The 18,595-nt window shown below is 35.6% G+C and overlaps 1 protein-coding gene across 4 annotated transcripts in view; it reads left to right on the top strand.

Annotated features, from left to right (window-relative positions):
* Window positions 1-18,380, top strand: part of NAA16 (N(alpha)-acetyltransferase 16, NatA auxiliary subunit) — a 65,446-nt gene extending 47,066 nt beyond the window's left edge. For 3 of the 4 annotated variants that reach the window (XM_027649820.1, XM_027649809.1, XM_027649830.1), the window contains 11 exons: window positions 6,832-6,904; window positions 7,146-7,315; window positions 7,684-7,836; window positions 9,486-9,614; window positions 10,149-10,362; window positions 12,137-12,330; window positions 13,031-13,139; window positions 13,631-13,729; window positions 14,296-14,439; window positions 16,242-16,339; window positions 16,606-18,380. In XM_027649820.1, the coding sequence (XP_027505621.1) occupies window positions 6,832-6,904; window positions 7,146-7,315; window positions 7,684-7,836; window positions 9,486-9,614; window positions 10,149-10,362; window positions 12,137-12,330; window positions 13,031-13,139; window positions 13,631-13,729; window positions 14,296-14,439; window positions 16,242-16,339; window positions 16,606-16,806 (1,584 nt within the window). In that variant the 3' untranslated portion in view covers window positions 16,807-18,380. Of the gene's footprint in view, window positions 1-6,831; window positions 6,905-7,145; window positions 7,316-7,683; window positions 7,837-9,485; window positions 9,615-10,148; window positions 10,363-12,136; window positions 12,331-13,030; window positions 13,140-13,630; window positions 13,730-14,295; window positions 14,440-16,241; window positions 16,340-16,605 lie in introns of those variants that run through there. The other variant, XR_003528698.1, reaches the window with a different exon arrangement.
* Window positions 18,381-18,595: the final 215 nt, after the last annotated feature.

The following is an 18,595-nucleotide window of genomic DNA, read 5'->3' as shown; positions in this document are numbered from 1 at the left end:
AACAGCTAGATGTGTAGTTGAATTTGAAAAATTATTTAACTACTTTAGTAATACTTTTGTTATTTTCTGAATGGAAAGATGCTACCTTTCATGAAAAAGATTAGAGGAATTCTAAGTTCCTAACAAAGAGAAGACCCCATTTTCAAGTCTGGCTGAATCAATCCTGTGTTTTTCCATCCCAAGTAGATACCATAACAGTTTGTTGATAAAGATATTTGGAGTATTGATTTTAAAATAACTTTTAAGAATTTGTTTTAATATTCAAATTGTTGCATTTGAAGCACTGAAAATTCATGTCTGGCTCTTGTATTTATAGTCATTGTACATGAGACTGATCTTCTAATACTGTTGCCAGGCTCTGAATGAGCTTGTGCAGTTGTACTTTCAATGTATAAACATAACCATACTAGACCTCTTCATAACAGCAGTAAATTCTGTAATGAAGAATGTTCTTGTGACTCGTTTGCCATTCTGGTTGAGTGCTCTGCTGTCTACACAGCCGGTGTGCCAAGCAGCTTTCCCCTAGCTGAGAATTCTCTAAGAATAACTTGGAAGTGCAAAACCTGTTACATATGGGACAAAAATATGTTTCCAGTGTATAAGCTGGAAACAAAAACTGGTTAATGCAGTCACATATGACTAGAAATGTTGCATGGTTTAGTCAAAATTACAAAACAATTGCCATGTTTATCAAATACTACTGCTACTATAAACTTTCTGATTGGTTATGCTGGTACATAGCATTATTTTTAAGGGAGTGCTGCTTTAGCAGAGCAAGTGTACAGAATACTATATTACAAGTTACTTTTTGAATGACAAATAACAAATTAGACTAATATAAATGGGGGAAGCTTTTTCTTCTGGAGTTCAGTATTTCAAATAGCCCGTGTGTTCATTTGTGCTGTTGACACTAGAAAAAGTATCACTTGTTTTATTTCAGGATTACCTATTGTTAGTGCTGGCGGCAAGGGACAGTAACAGTTTTAAAGATGGTGCTGCAGAGTTAGTGCTTTCTGGCTGGCCAGTCCTTATAAGCTGGTAGCTCTCTGGTGAAATTCCTGAGGATAAATGTCTTCTTAGCTACTGCACACTGAGAAATGCTGAAGTTGGCGACTAACCATGATACCATAGGATTAGCTTTATAGAAGAATAATAACATTTTTCTGCTATCTGGGTCAAGATGACCAATTACAAGCTGACTAGAAAGGTGTTTCTACAGGTACAGGAACCTGACTGTAGAATACCTAGGTTTTCACCAAAACAGGGTGCAAGATTCTGAGCAGCTGCTTAACAAATGCAATTGAGGAACAGATCTGAATGAAAACTCACTGATTTCACTTTTTTTTGGCCGTTGACTCTGTTTTAGATAAATTTAACTGGGTGTGAAACTTGCCTTTAGATGTGTGTTTTAGTGTGGGTAAAGATTTTTGTTTCCCTGTGTACGTATGAGCATATGCACACATTTAACAATGGTTTTCTCAGGGAAGCAGGAGTGAGGATTAATGGCTCAGTTCAGTAAATTTAAAACCAGAGATCCACCTACATCTGAATTGCTGATAGTTTTAAAGCAACACTTTCATTGAGGGTTACACAAAATAGTAAAGCTGTGTACTTGACATATGTCAAAAGGCGGATAAGAAATTTAATGCGATTTGTGTTTAGTAAAAGGCTACTTTTTAGAGTTTTCCATTTTTATTTTCATGGCATGAGTTGGTAAAATAATTTTTAATTGACTGTGATTTTTATTGCATTCAAATGTTAGCCATATACTAAAGTGTAAGCCATGGAAGTTCTCTGTAAGCAGCTGAATAGGCTTTCAGAATTGGAGTACTTTATTCGAATGTTATATAAGCTTGTTCTGTGGTTCATAACCTCATTGGGTGAGGGAAATCTGTATCAGCTATATGAAAGGTTGTGGAGCAGAAACTTTTCAAGTGAGACTAGGAAGTTGTTCCAAGTAAGTTACCATGACTAAAAATGGAAGTATTCAGTCACTTGCATACCCTACAGCTTTTCCTTTTTATACTGATAAATCTGAAGTTTCAAAGGGGGTAGATGGGACATATTTTAAATAGTGGAAGAATGTTACTTTAAAACAGTCAAAATCAACCAGTGTGAGCCTTGCTGCAGAAATTTTTTAGTTCTTCTCTGAACTGTGTAAGCTTATAGATGTGAAATTATATACTGAAGTGCAACTTTCTAGGTGGCTGCCCATAAACACCTTCTTGTGTGGATACATTGGAAGAGCCTGAACTTGGACCTTTTGTGCAGTGCAACTGTGCCAGCTGGCTCGTGTGTTTGGCATGCTTTGTTCTTTGCCTGAATAAAAAGCACATCTCAATTCATGCCAATCACCTCTTGGCTGTAGATGAAGTTGCGTCTTGTCTTCGTTAGGCCATAGTAAAACACTTCTAATGTATAGCTGCCCTTTTGCCCCTGCCCTTTTTCCTGCCATGTGGTTAATTGAATTTATGAGCTTTTTCCTTTTTGAGTCTATTGGCAGTTTGTTTATTTGAAACTTCTTTCCCATCAGTATTTCCATCCAGAAAGGTATGGTTAATATGCCCTGGATTGAAATACTGTTAATCATGTGATGGGTCCATGGTGGATACAGTGGATTATCAGAAGTGTGCTTCTGCTACCATTTCTAATTATTTTTGCAGGCCTGAAATTTCACATCTAAGTGCCTGCATTTGTAGAGATGGGGACTTCAGGTTGCAAATTTACCATGTGGGCAGAGCTTAATGGGGTCTGAACCCATGATCCTCCACCACAGTCTCTCTAGGCACCCTTTTCAAGAAGAGACTACAAGTTCCTTGCCAAGCTGTATGTCTGTCTGATTCATCACAAGTAATTGAGTGACAACAGAGAGGCTGTGAAGGTGTCTCTGTGAGCAAAGGGAGATGTTCTTATTTGTGCTGTTATTGCATCAGAGCTTTTTCTAGTGCTAAGCTGTTGCTGGGGAAGCTTTTGTTTAAAATAGTGTGGACAGCATAGAATAAAAAGAAAAACAAGGAACCAACTTTTTCTAGTAGGCCTCTTCACTGTTTTGTGGGTTCAGCTTTCAGCTCTGTTGGCTGGCTTTGTGTGGACGTGTGAATTGATTACCACTGTCTTGGAAGTGGATTGACAATGGAGACAGCTCAAGAAAAGCTCGTTTTGGTGTAACTAACTGTGTACCACAGACCAACTGCAAACCCTGTTCAAAATTGTCATCAAAGGCCTTCTGCAGAACTCTGATCTAGCAACTGTGTTGTTTTTTCGGTCTAATTTACTTGAAACTAAGTTCATAAGTATTTTTTTCAGGGTCCAGTGATACTGCTTCTACACGTTATGAGCATCTTCTTATCACTCTTTTAGATAACATCTCATTGTAGCAAAGGCTTCAAGTATTCACATAGTACTCTTATGGAATGCTTTTATTGTTGTTTCTGTATTCCCATGAGACATTTAGAGTATTGCTTCAGGGCATGTATTGGATATTTCTGTGTCTTTGAAAGACACTCCTGATGTAGTTGTTAATGTCAACATGGTTTTCTGGCACAAGGTGCAGTTGAAAGGCTTAATTTGTCATTAAGTCTTTAGGTATCCCATTTTTCCTAGATGATGAGGACTCTTTTGAAGCTACAGAACAGCAGTTCCCTGTGGGTACTCTGCAGCAAGTTCATTTACAGAACTGTCCTTTTTGGTGGAAACAAACTGCACAGGAATGGAAAAAAGAGCATTGTGACCTCTATGGAGTCTTTGTTTCAAGTAGTACAAAGTATGAAAGATGCTTTCTTAACTTTCAGGATTACTACTGTTGGCAGGAATCTGTAGTGGTTTGTGAGCATGTGCAGTTTTACTCTTTATATAGGGTATAGGTGGAAAAACGAGCACTTCACTTGTCTGTGCAAATGGGGGAAGCTAAAGCCTATTTTTCTGTCCTTGGATTCCTGTTGCTTAGCTCATTATTCTTCTGTAATGAAATGAAAGGTGTAGGCAGTGAACTATGAAAAGGTTTGAGGTTCGAATTTTGATTACTTAAGAGACTTCTGAACCTGGTGGCCCCAGTTTTGGAATTGGCTCCAGTCTTGTCATATGAAACGTGACATTTGTTCATGACTTCAGTTATGCTGTTATAATAACTTAGGAAAATAATTGTAACTGTTTTCCTCAAATAATTTTGTTTGAAATCAGCTCATTGTCAGTGTCATGGTATTTACAGATACCTCAGCTTAATCTTTAGAAATTATAAAATTATGAAGAATGATGTAGCTTTTAGAAATAGTAAGATATTATTGCCTTTAAGATGACAGTGGTGACTTTCAGAATACAGGTAGTAGATGGTAGCAAATTCAAAAGACAGATTTTGCTGCTAAATTTGCAGTTCGTATGGACACAGAAATTAGGGTTCAGATTTCCAGATAGTTTGCTCCCTGAAGCAGCACCTGAACCTGGAATTATTTTCCTAAATTACTAGCAAGAGACTAAAGCATAAGCATAAAAAGGAAGGGAAAAAGATTGAGTAATTTTGGGAAACAAAGATAGTGTCATTTTCATCAAGGATGTCTGCAATAACCCAACTAACTCATTTGAATTATTTTTTTTTAGCTGTTGCTTTCTCTGAATACTTGTTTCCAAATTTATTGTTCATAGTAGCTTTCAGAATGGCAGTTACAATGTGTTTTCTTGAGCTGTAAAAGCCAAAATCACTGCAGAGTTCTGAATTTGGAAGAACTTGACATCTTTTAAAACACAGTACAGTTTGGTATTCTCCATCTCCTCAATACTCAGAGTATTTGATTTCACTGTTCATGTAAGCTGCTTGACGACCCTCATACTAGGGTGCCCCAAGTCTGTCCACTGCCAGTTCCCCCTGATGAGGTAACTAATAATTTGGTGTGGGTATGCTGAGGTGGAACAGGGAGGATATCGCTCATAAGCCTGGATACAACCACTCACAGTCACCCAAAGCAGGGACCAGGCACATGTGGCTCAGAAGTGGTGGCACCCTTGGTTTTGGTGGTAGCATGGTCTTTGTCCAGGTGTGAAGCCATACTCCCGAGTGTGCAGTAATGGAAACATTTTTATGTCGAGTTTGGTGGTGGGGTGTGCTTTTAAAGAAAGGAAGGGGTCTTTCTCTCTTTACAGTTCACTCACAGTCTAGCAAAGCTAGCTGGTCTCAGAGGAGTTTGAGGTTACTAGCAGCCAGATGAGAATAACTGGGGGTACTTGTAAGTGGCAGTGAAAAGCAGCAAGGAAATAACACACGGTTGCATATACACACTGCAAGCGTGCTACCTGAAGCAGATGCTTCTGCTTTTAACCTCATTTTAGAGAAAACAGTCTTCAAATACTTTCTGAGGTTGCTGAAGATTTCTTTCAACGAACAGGTGTCTGAGGCAGGCCAGAGAACAACTTAATGGACAAAGGCAAATAAATACATTTACTTATGACTTCTTCACGTTCCTTTCTCACTTTGTAGTTATTTGAAGTCTAGTAAGGTTTTATACTTTGTGAGATTTTGCTACCAAAACCCATTTCTTGTGAGATTTGCCCAGAACTTTCCAAAATGTGCATTTATACATTTTATTATACTTTTCAGACATTTACACTGGCTGTGTGTGACTTGGGTGTGTTGTCTTATCTGGTCTCTTTGACACAATATGTTTGGCAATTCATACCTATTGTGCTGAATTGGGTTAAATAAAGTAGTATCCTTCAAATTGTATACTTCGGTCCTCTAGAACAAGGTTTATTCCCTTATCCACCTGTCCCAAAATGCATCTTGAAGAGGATGCATGCATTGTCAATATGTGCTTTTTTAAATTTTGCTGTCTCTCCACAATTTTATTTTACTCTTGCAACCAACTTTTTGCATATAGGATCATCTTACTTTTAACCATTGAAGTTGTAGTTTTTTACCATCTACAGGTTTCACCTAATTGGTGAATGTAGCCATTATCCTGTGATGCTTACAGTCAGATCTTATTTTTTAAGTCCCCTATGTGTTTTAAGCATATATATACCTAGATCATATTTCTTTCTTTAGTATTGTTCTTACGAGGCCGGTTGGTTACTTGCTGCATATGGCAGGCATGTTTAGAACGTAGCTACAAAACAGGTTGAGCATTTCATAAAATGTTTAGAAGTACTAAGTGGCATTTTGAACAATGGACCTGGTGTTGGAATAGTTAATTGTCATGAAATGCACAGGTACTAACATTTGTATTTACTGTAAATGTCAGACTTGTATAGTGTGAGCTCAAAAATGAATGGGTGAATTTTGAGAAACCATATTGTTGGCAAGGTCTGATTTCAGAAAGCATTAGCCTTAAATCAATCAGTATATAGATTTTTATGTCAAAAGATGCAGTCCATGTTCTAGGCAACAATACCATTCAAACAAAACAAAAATCATTAATAGTACACATCAGCCTGCCAGAAAACCACAGAAGTCTCTGCTGATTTTTTGCTGCTGTGGGAAGTTCATGCAATCTTTTTCAAATCAGCTTTCTTTAACTGGCTGAGTTTCAATGTTTCAAAATTAATAGCATAAATTAAGTTGTACTTAGGAGTTTTTGTTCAAGAGGATACTAACCAAATGTACTTGATTCTTTTCTGGCTTAAACTGCCTAAGATTAACCTGTTTTCCTGCCACGTTAAAACGAATGATCAAAGCTTGTAAAAAGTGAAGTAAACTATGTAAAGACACATCCATGTTTTATCAAATTAAGTAGAAGTTTTTTATATAGTTTCTCTAATTTGCTGAAGTATTCTTTTCAATGTGTTAGTTTCTGTTAAAATGATAGTAAAGCATAACTTAAGCACATATTTTTTTATATGTAGGTTTCTACCATCCAGGAGCTTGTTACTGGTTATGAAGCCTCTTTGAAAACTTGTGACCTTTTTAGTACATGTGGTAAGTTTCTATGGTCTTATATTAATTACCCTGTAATTACTAATACTGTTCATGGAAGTTATGAAGAACTGTTCAGGTGCTGATACTTTTTGCAAAAAAAAAAAGTAGTTATATGTTTTAGTAAATTAATTCATCACAGGAAATATTTGCTGAATTTGCCAAACTTTGGTTTTTGTGTTTGTTTTTCAAATAGCAGTCTTCAGCCTTACCAGTTATTGTAACCTTTTTGGTTCTGTTGCAGAAAATGGAGAGAAAGAGCCCCCAACAACATTGCTTTGGGTTCGGTATTTCCTGGCACAGCACTTTGACAAACTTGGCCAGTGTTCTTTGGCCTTGGATTACATTAATGCTGCAATTGCAAGCACTCCAACGTTAATAGAACTGTTCTATTTAAAAGCAAAAATTTACAAGGTAAAAAGTGAATTTGGACATGTGGAGTACTTTGTTTATGACAAAAAAAAATCAACCCATCAAACGGGTGTGAATGTGTGGATTGTGTTTCAGTTAGCAGTGGTTATGGGCATCAGTTTTCGTGTGGGTTTGTTTTTTGGCACTGTTCTGTCAAGAAGAGAATGAAAACCCTTTTGTTTGGGTTTTGCAAAGCCAGTCACAACTTACAAAAACTTGTCATTCTGAAAAAAATTCTGGGAGTGGGGGGAGTGAACAATAATACTGGCTTTTGTTACTTCTGACAGAGAAATACCACTAACTATAGACTTCAGGAGTTGGTCAATAGTAGGTTTATACTGAAAGTTAACTATTTAATTTCTCCCTAACAGCATGTAGGTAATATAAAAGAAGCTGCCAAATGGATGGATGAAGCACAGTCTTTGGATACTGCAGACAGATTTATCAATTCTAAATGCGCTAAATACATGCTGCGAGCAAATATGGTGAAGGATGCAGAGGAGATGTGCTCTAAATTCACGAGGGCAAGTATATTGCTTTAATTAAGAGAGGTTTTGCTCTCTGCTGGTTTATTTTTCACTCATAATTTTTTGACCCAGATAAAAAAATCCTTTATTAATGCCCATTTTTAATATAATGTTCTTACATTTAGTGGTGAAGAACTATATAGAATTACAGAATGGTTTGTATTGAAAAAGGCCTTTTAAAGTCCAACCCCACTGCCATGAGTATGGACATCTTTGAGTAAATCAGGTTGCTCAAAGCTGCGTCCAACCCAGTCTTGAACACTTCCAGAGACAGGGCATTCACAACTTCCCTTGTCCTGTCACTGCTGACCCTGGTGAAAAGTCTCTTCCTGTCTGTCTTATGAACCTCTTTTATATATTGGGAGGCTCCTGTAAGGTCTCCCTGGAGCCTGCTCTTCTCCAGGGCAAACCCCAACTCCCTTAGCTTTTTGTCACAGGACAGGTGTTCCAGCCTTCTGATTTTTCATGACCTTTCTCTGAATCTGCTGTAATAGACCCATGTTCCTCTTATACTGGGGGCCCCAGAGATGGATGCAATGCTTGAGCTGTATAGACCTAGTAAATATGGAAAAAATGATTGTTCAAAGGTAGTTGTCCAGAAGTACCTTTTATTGCTATACTTCTAAGTACATCTCTGGAAATGCATCTGATGGATACCTTTTTTGCAAAACCTACTGTTTCCTGTTAGTAGTATCTCATCTGAGCTAACTGCACAGGATGATTTAGCATTAACATAAATTAGTTTAGACTTGAACATTTAGTTTCTTTAAGCTAGTATTACTGACCAAAACTTTGTTAAAACAAGGTCTGTCCTTAAAAGATGGGATAACTGTATTTTTGACATTGAACAAAATTTGGATTCCTAAAGACCAGATTTCTATATCACTTATGTAACTAAATATGAAGACAACTCATCGTGTATGCTTGTCAGAAGTGTTAGAAACACAGAACTTTATCATAGGTATCTGGAAAGATAGGATAAATCTCATCCTAAGTAATTAAATCTTGTGAGTTGAACTGGGTCTTCTTTCTGCTATAAAGACTGTTCTGAAAACTTGGTGGCTAGTATTCATGATATGTGGAATGTTTTTTCAGTTTACTTATTCTCATCTAGAGCATTGAAACTATGAAGTCTCAATCTGAGGATTTTTTCTTGTCAAAATATCAAGTATAAATCTAACTTCATTTATGTAGACCAACAAATTCCAAGAAACTCATACTACATGATAAAGCAGTAAATATATTGGTGGGTTTTTAGACTGGTGGATGCCACTTGCCTGACAGGGAAAAAACAGCTAAAAGTGTTTGCTGAACTTCAGGAATTTTTTTAAATAGTCTTGTTTCTGCCGTCACATTGTAAAAGTAAGACTGTGTATACAAGCATGAGGTAATCTTAAAAATCCATTGAGACACTAATCTTCAGGTAATTGGGTTTTTTTAATAATTTCAATCTATTCCTTTCTATCTTGGGGAGCGTAGAATATCACAAGTATTATCCTCAGCCACTGAGTGTTTGTCTGCTTTCTATTGTATTCCAAGTAGCTGAAGGATTGATTGTTTGCTACTCATGGCCTGAAACTAGTCGTAGTAGAAAGAAGCAGCTGGGAAATTATAGGAGCAAAAAGTGACAATGACACTTCTTTCAGGAAGGAACTTCTGCTATGGAAAACCTTAATGAGATGCAGTGTATGTGGTTCCAGACTGAATGTGCTGCAGCTTATCAAAGGCTAGGGAAGTATGGTGATGCCTTGAAAAAATGTCATGAAGTAGAAAGGGTAAGTAGGTGCAAACACCATCAATTGCTTCCTCAGTATTTCTCATAAACTAGTGAAGATATTTGTTGATGTAATCAACATGATTTTATATGCTATAGAAGCGTATAAAGCTTCTAGTATGTTGACTTCTAAAACCAACTTGATACTTGATGATTTATTGTAACAGATGTCGTCTCTAGCCATTACATGAAAGACTATTATTTGAAGTGAAAAGGTTTCAATATAATACCATGTCTTCTAACTACAGAACTATTTATACATTAACTTTATGCTGTCTTCTAACAATTGTGTTTTCAATCAGAAGAGTCACATTTCACTTGGCTCTTAGAGTACCTAAGTCCGAACAATCACATTGTAGTTTTTGTTAACAAACTGAGATTTTTCCCCTCCCCATAGGTTCTTTGGACAGACATTTCTATGTCTGTTAAATATTGCCTGTAAATAATATCAGTTGTAACTTTATTCACCTCTATCTAATAAAAAAATATATTAAGCAAGGGATGAGTATATGAGTGTCTTTTTTTTTCCTTGAAGCACTTTTTTGAGATAACAGATGATCAATTTGACTTCCACACATACTGCATGAGAAAGATGACTCTTCGTGCCTATGTAGACCTCTTGAGACTAGAAGATGTGCTCAGGAGACATGCCTTCTACTTCAAAGCTGCTCGATCAGCAATTGAAATCTACTTGAAACTCCATGATAATCCTCTTACCAATGAAAGCAAAGAACAAGAAGTAAATTCAGGTATCTAAACTGTAATGGAGGCTCACATGTATATTGCAAGTGAAAGCTTATTAAGCTAAGTAATTTATGTGCTACAGAGTAAATAGAATGCAGGATTTTCCTCTCTTCTGTCACAATAACTGAAAAGAGATTGTAGATAACATGCTGCAGCTTTCTTCCCTCTGTTCTCTACTCATCACTTTGTAAAACTAGTACATGCATTAACTTAGCTGTAGTTGGAATACTTGAGAAGGTTATTAAGAGGAAAAATCAGATTCAGTTCAGCCACTACATAAATGTTATAAACCGATGAGTTATGAAACAATGAATAGATTTTGTGGGAAAGAAATCTAAATTGTAAGAATTTAATTGTGATTAAATGTATTTAATTTATTCCATGGTAATTCTAGTTAATACTGCATTAACTTTTATCATTTTTCACATAACTTCAGGGCCAAAGAATACGTGGATAAGTGTATTAGCAATATTAGTGCATTTAGAAAATTATTTAAAACTAACATTAAATGGAAAGCAGACTTTCTTAGGAAGCCAGTAGGGTTGATTTGGAAACTTAAGGGTTCAATGACAAATTACTTGAATGTTTTTTTATTTTAAGATAAATATTGCTTTTCCTTTGGTGGAATTGCAACTACTGTGCAAGCACTGCAGTGGCTGTTGACTAAAGCAGTGAAATTAATGTTTAGCTCTTTGTAAAGGGGAGAATATTTGACACAGGAAAAAGTGAAGCTAAACCAAAAATTCGACTTAATACTGCAAATGCAATCTTACTTTTAATTCAGAAGTGAATGACAAGTTTTTCCATACCCAATTATGTATAATGAAGTAAATATAAGAAGAAGCATCTTTGAAAAGTTGAACTTGTGTCTTTTTTCTCTCCAACTTTAATTTGTTTCTGTATATAATGTAAGATTAGGGTGTGACAGAGGATCTTGACAGCAGTATATCGTAGAAACAAAGGTGGGTAATGTCTAAGAAGTCATGTTAGTTCGTTTACCTGCTGTGCACGGGGATTCAGGAGGCTTGTCTGTGGGGAAAGACGGCATTGTGTGGATGGGGTAAAAAGAACACTTGCTTCCCTGTCTCTGAATGGTGGCTGACCCTAGCAGGGAGGTCAGGGTGCTATAGCCATAAAAACAATGTGTTAGTCCCTCAGGAGACGATTTTTCTGTGCCTTCCTACATTTTTAGCACAAATTCTATTCTTGGTGAAACACCACAGTAAACAGGGTGGAAACTACAGTATTATTCTGGCTAGACCGATCATTTCCATTTAGCTATCCCATGGCATTTGCAGAAAATAAATGCAATTATCATTGTTCAGACGCTTTAATGAAAAATAGCAAGCATGTTTTAAGATGGAATGTAAATCCATCTGGATGTTTCTAGATGGCATTGGAAATAAGGTGAGTTACAGTCAATATTGGAGCTTAGTATTACCCTTGAAAACCACTGCCCATTTCCTAAATTAAAACCTGTCACAGATGTAACAGTTTTACATAGCTGACCTTTCAAATCACTGAGGCTTCTATAACAGCTATGTACCAGAAAATATGCAAGATCAAGTGGTATGTTGGGTTGTAAATAGTAATCCAGCAGTAATGTTGGTCTAATGTGGTGGTGATACTCTGGGAAGTGCTAGTATTTGTGGAAATCACTGTGAAAGTTTGCCATTTTGAGATGGGGAGAAGCATAATGGTATGTCTTGAGTTGTTTGAGGGGAAAAAAGATTTGTAATTAAATGCTGTTAACATAAATTACATTACCTTAATCTGTAGAAAATCTCTCAGCCAAAGAATTGAAGAAAATGCTTAGTAAGCAAAGAAGAGCACAGAAGAAAGCAAAACTTGAAGAAGAAAGAAAGCATGCAGAAAGAGAACGACAGCAAAAAAATCAAAAGAAAAAGCGAGATGAAGAGGAGGAGGAAACTAGTGGACCCAGGGAAGAGCTAGTTCCTGAAAAACTGGAAAGGGTTAGCATGGTCTTTCATGTTAAATTCATGTGATTATCATAAAAAGCCTATGATACAGTTTACTATCAGGTTCTCCTAAAAGAATCTAGGTGTTTTAATAAAATCATTTTTGCATGCAAAGATACCTTTTTGTAGTCTACCTCTATTTACACTAAAGAAAAGTAGTATTTTTCCTCAATAAATCCGAGGTCTATGTTAATAATATTATTACTTTCCTTAAATTTCAGGGATTTTTTGAAACAATAGGCCATCCATCATTAAAATAGATACTAAGCAAAAAAACGTTTTTTGCCTGAAGAAATCTGGTTTTCATACAGTGAATAAAGTAAAAAGTAACAGAAATTATTGCAGATTACAAAATTTGAAAAGACAAGCTAGTATTTCTTTAAACACAAAACTACTTTATAACTTCAAGCTTGTTGTCTAAGGTAGTTGTATTTAATTTTCTGAATGTAAATTACAACACTGATTAAATTACACAAGCAGTGCCAGAGTTAGCAATGATGCTGTCTTTGTTAACACTTTAAAATCTTGCTGTTTAAATAAAAATGTTGTGGTTCAGTTTAATTTAGAAAGCTAGCTTTGGTTCACCTTGGGCCTGTAATTATTTAAATGGTCTGAATAACAGAAACTATCAATGGTGGGTTTTATTTGACATTTATTTTAAGCTTTAAATTTCACTGTATTTTTATTAAAACAGGTAGAAAATCCATTAGAAGAAGCCATTAAGTTCCTTATACCACTTAAGAATCTTATTGGAGATGAAATAGAAACACATTTATTAGCATTTGAAATATACTTTAGAAAAGGTAAAGTATTGCTTAATTTTATTTTTGCTTTACAAAATTTTAATCCTTCAGTGCAACCAGAGTGCAAACTAAAATGATCTGGAATAAATACTTAACTGACTAAAGCTGAGGTTTGCATCATATCCAGTAATAATAGGGGAAATAGGATTTTTATTTAGACACCCTTAAACAAAAAAAAAACCTAAGAGCAAAATAAGTTGTAGTATATAGTAATAAATACTGTAGAAAGATATTTGCAGTGTGATGTTTAATTATCTAGAGGAAAACAAAGCGAAATGGACAGTAACAGTGTTGCCAGAGTTCAAGCACTTCTGTTTTATTAAGCGATTTGAATGGGGAAAAATAAATTTCCTTTCTAATTCTGCTCAGACGTTGAGGTTTCTAATATTTGTACTAGATTTACTGAAGAAAACAGTAGTTGATATAAAGAAAAAAAGTTCTGTATTCTTAATCTTTGTTTCTTAATGTTTTGTTTTTTCTCCTTCCCACAGGAAAGTTTCTGTTAATGTTACAGTCTGTCAAAAGAGCTTTTGCTATCAACAGTAATAACCCATGGCTACATGAGTGCTTGATTAAATTCTCTAAAGCTGGTATGTATGTAGGAAGTATGTATGTAATTATGCAGAAAGTTACATTCTACAAGGACATAATTATGTATTGTTTGTAATGTATACTCTGTACACAAACTGATAAGAAGAAAAATAAAAACAAATTGGGTTTTTTCCATGATAATGCCAAAGAAAACACAGGGTACTGTGTATGTATTATATTATACTCCTTCCTCCCTTAATCCACCAGGTGGACCTAACAACTCATTTTGGCTAGATTTCACGGAGGAGTAAGTGTTCCAAAGAAGCTGGAAGCTCTTTAAGTTTTAAGAAAATAAGTGGCAGATACAGGAGAGAGATTTTGACTGAAACAAAGTGTGTTATGAACTTGTAAGAGAAAGCTTAAGTGACAGAACACCCTTTATGAATGTTTTATTTATTAATGTATCAGCAATGCTCGTGTTGACATATTTTTATCTGAGATTTGTGTTTCTCTGCGCAGATTTTAAAACGAGATATTTTAGCAGTGATGTCTGTGGTTTCACAGTTTTCTACAGTTAAGCGACTTTTTTTTTTTACTTCTCTCCCTCTTACCTTGCCCCTTCTAGTATCTGACCAGAGTAACCTCCCAGAAATTGTGAGTAAGGTCCTAACTCAAGAAATGCAGAAAATCTTTGTTAATAAAAACTTGGAGAGTTTTAATGAAGAATTTCTCAAACACAATGCTACCTCCATTCAGCACCAGCTGTCAGGTTTGTTTAACTTTTTTATGCTCTTGAAAAGGAGATGATTTAAGTGATACAAATCCAGAATCTTTATCTGCAGTCCCTTAAGGCAAGATTATTTAGAAAACGCATTTCCAGCAGTTACCAAACTGTAAGTGTAGTGTTATCAGGCGCCTAAAGTAGTGCTAAATTCACCTGGCTTTTAAAAGTTACCCAGAGTCTGTCCAGAATCACCGAAAAAACTTAGCTTCAGAGGATTGTTCATCTCTCTTAAAGGAAGGTTAGGTAACTTACTACAGACTTTCATTGGCCTCTATAAGGTCCATGTTTCAGGATGGCGTTTTGAGAGAAATACTTGCACCACTTTCCTGCGAGCAGACTCCAGATTTGGGAAACCAAGTACAGATACCTCAGCAGTCAGTTGCTCCTGATTCTTACAGATGTATTCTTCCACTCTTGTAATTGTTGAACATCTAACTGGATGCTTTCCAGGTCCTATTTTCTGGTCCTCTATTATTATGGAAAACAGTACAGTCCCTAGATAGGTCCTTGGTAGCTTTAGGTCTTCACCTGTGAATCATTCTTCTGTTTATGCTGAAACAGATTTGAGGCAATTGACTTACCTACTGTACAATTTTTAACTTTCTCAAACAGTTGTCTTTAATTAATGTTTGAAAATGTGAAGGTCTGAAAGACCTAAACTGTAAGTCTTAGAGCACAAAGACTGTTTTCTTAGCTTAAAATTACTAGAGAAGAAACCATAAGCAGGATTTTAATCTTTTCAATTTCTGTACCATAGCCTCCCTGACTGTAAACAAGTGTTACTAGGTTAAGATAACTGTTTTGAGCAATGATGGCTCTATATTCAGTCTAGCAATTTTTGAAAGCTACAAAAAACAGGAAGAACTAGGAAACTTTCTTTAATTGGGAAAACTAGTAATTGGGGAAATAAGTTGAGCAAGAAGAAACAAAAGACCCAGAATGTCGGGTTTAAACTTTTCCAGTAAAATGATTTCTTCAACTTTTTGTTTTTTGCAGTAGATTATGTAGTGAGGTGAATCTGGATTTTGTATTTGGGTAAAGGAAAAATACATGAAATGCCTGCACATTCACTTAGATGAGATTTTAAATTAAGGCAGCTATGATATGAAGAGCAGAATTTTGCAGAGATGCCTAGACCACTTTTGATAAACTGCTTATGGTCCAAGAAGCTGCATAGTAACATAGTGCACTGTTTTACTTTTCACTGATGCAGCCCAGTCCAGGTGAAGCACCAAACTTGCATTACACTTTCCTTGTACCTAAGCTACTTCACTTAGCTCTGGGTTAGTAGCCTCCCTTGGCCTTACTTTCTGCCATATGGACATATACTGGTCTGAATCTTTTCTGGACCATGTTCCATAATTGTTTAGTAACTGTGTTGTTCACTTCGTACTTTTGAAAAGAATTCAGAGTGTCTCTGAGAGAACATCTTTTACTTGCTTCTACATTTGTAGGATGGATTTCATTTAGCCTGCTGATTTGAAGGGTTTCATCATCAGTGTACTCTGTGATACATTTCTTTACTAAAGACCTGTCAGTCAAGTGAGGCATTTCACTTCTGCAGGAGCAGATCTCCTGTGTTACTCAATCTTTATGCTTCTAATAAATTTCAGAATGGCTTTAGGTTTATTAGTTTTTAGTTACAAATAAGGGAGGAAGATATGGTTTATTAAAACTAGTAAATAAATGTGAATTATACTTCTTACAAGTTTTCAGTTTCTGTGTGTCTGTATATGCAGTATGGCATTTAGGAAAGCTAAACATTGTGGTTTTTTTCTTGTGATAAGGTGCAAAGATGATGTATTTCCTGGACAAATCAAGACAAGAAAAAGCAATTGCTGTTGCTACTAGATTGGATAAAAACATGAGAGACAAAAATGTGAAGGTAAAAGATATAAAGTATGTAAAGCCCCCCAAAGTGTGGGATCTTAAATAGTGTATACTTTAATACAGGATAATGTACATGCTTCATATATCATGATAAATTAATATTTGAAAGAACAAAGTTTCAGGTTTTTCCTGTAACTGTAAGATATGTGAATACCAACAGAGAAACCAGTTTGCCCAGATTAGTATGGTTTAACAGTATATTCTTTTAGGAATAGGAAAATCGTAAGTCACATTTATTAACTGTTACTTTTGTTTCTTTAGACATTAACAAAGGTTTTCGAGGCGCTGCTTGATGGCAGTTTTGGAAGCTGCCATGCTCAATGTGAAGAATATCAAGCAGCATGTCATAAACTGTTTCCTTTTACATCTGCCTTCATGCCTGCCACAAATGAGGACAACAGCAGCATTGCATCTATGAATCATACGGCCATTAACCACGATTTGCTGTCTAATGAAATTTGAAGTAGTGTGTGCAAGCCCGTGTGTGTGTATACCTACATGCACACATGTATACAAAGCTCTGACTCTCATTACATGCTGGCTGGATAAAGATCAGGGTTACTTTTCCAGGTTGTATTTTAATATCTTTAACAGGTATAAAACAAAATATTTGGATAGTTAAATGGAGTATGCTATTAGGGTTTTTTCCTCCCAATGAGAACTGCCAATATTTATGTAAACATTATCTTTAATCAGCATTTTTCATGTTTATACTTGTACAGGTTTAAGTCTTTTAATAATTCATCAGCCCTCCCTCACAAAAAATATGGATGTTGAAGAATGCTTTCACTTAAGTGTTGTTACCTATACAGATAAATGTGATCATATCTTGTTAATAAATTATCATTTGAGCGTTTTTAGCAGATTAAGACTGAAGTGCTGCTTGAATTGCCCTCTTTGTCTTTACTGTTCTTTAGGGTTTTTTCTGGGTTGTTTTGGTTGGATTTCTTTTTTAATCTTTGGTCAGTTTGGTTTCTTTTGAAGCACAGTAACAATTAAAGCATTGGGGGGTTGCATGTTTTTGTCAGGTGTGCGTCTTATATGGAACCGGTGTTGACAGATATGAAGATTAAGTTTGTGTAAAAAACAAAACAACTAATAACTAAGGCTTTTTGAAAACTATTCCATCTACCTTGTGTTCCTTAGCTATTGTTTGCTTAAGTTTATGATCATTTAACATTTTAAAGTTTTAATATCCTGAAGCAATTCCCTGAGAAAACATAATGAATTTGATACTGTTGTTTGTCCTTTGTTCCATTTCCCTCTTTTTCCTGTTCCTTCTGGTTTCTGCCCATCTGTTGACACTTAGGTTGGAAAAGCTTCTCCAGTTATGAGCAAATGCAGAAGGTACAGTAATGGGAAATATGGTTCTTTTCTACGTCATAAAAACTCACTGGTAGTTGTGCTGTATTACATCCATTAAAAGTCTTAGTTGTCTACTCATGGCAAATGCTCTAGTACTTCTCATGCCTAAATACTATTGCTGTAGGTGCTGCAAGGCAAAATAGTATCTGAGAAGTATGTTTTACATTTTAAAACTGTTTAAGGGAGCACAAAGAGGCTGACTACAAATCATAATGAACTTTTTTCTTACTTTGTATTTTGGTGCATTAACTATTAATTATACAACACATCAAAATGGAAGTTTAAATCTAATATACCTATTTAAAGCATAGCATTGCTAGACAAAATGGCTACATATCACATGACAGCTTTACATTCTGTAAGAACTGCTATCAAAAAATAACTATACTGTGGCTTGTACAGAAAATCTGTTTTCTGGAAACTGTAATGGAATCATTCAATCTCGGTTTGTTTCTATTTCACTGCAGTGTAAATAATTTCAGTAATATTAACTAGCCCCTCAAAGGCAAATACCAATTCATTAAGAGGGGTTTTTATTAAGACAAATAAACTGTTCTAATTAAAATTCTCCTTTGTGTGTCATCTGTTTAGATTAAAAAATTGTTGAATGGAAAATTCACTGTAAAATATTGCCAACATATGTTATGCTGTAATAAATTATTTTGTACACACTTGCCTTTGGTCTGGAATTTTTGCATATTTATGGACACCAAACTTTGTCCCTTCACAGTAATTGGGGTTTTTTTCTGTTGAGTTGCAGCGCTCACTGGTTTAATGTTAACCCTGTAAGTAGTTAAGAAAAAAATGTTCAGCACTCTTTAGTGCATTGAGATGTGTATCTATAAATAGTAGTGGCTTCAAAGGGAAAGAGAGCAGGTTTAGGTCA

This window comes from Corapipo altera, unplaced genomic scaffold (genome assembly GCF_003945725.1).
Source record: "Corapipo altera isolate COAL_440 unplaced genomic scaffold, ASM394572v1 0, whole genome shotgun sequence".
Taxonomy (NCBI): domain Eukaryota; kingdom Metazoa; phylum Chordata; class Aves; order Passeriformes; family Pipridae; genus Corapipo; species Corapipo altera.
The sequence above is the reverse complement of the archived record's forward strand: the minus strand, read 5'-3'. Positions and strand labels throughout refer to the sequence as shown.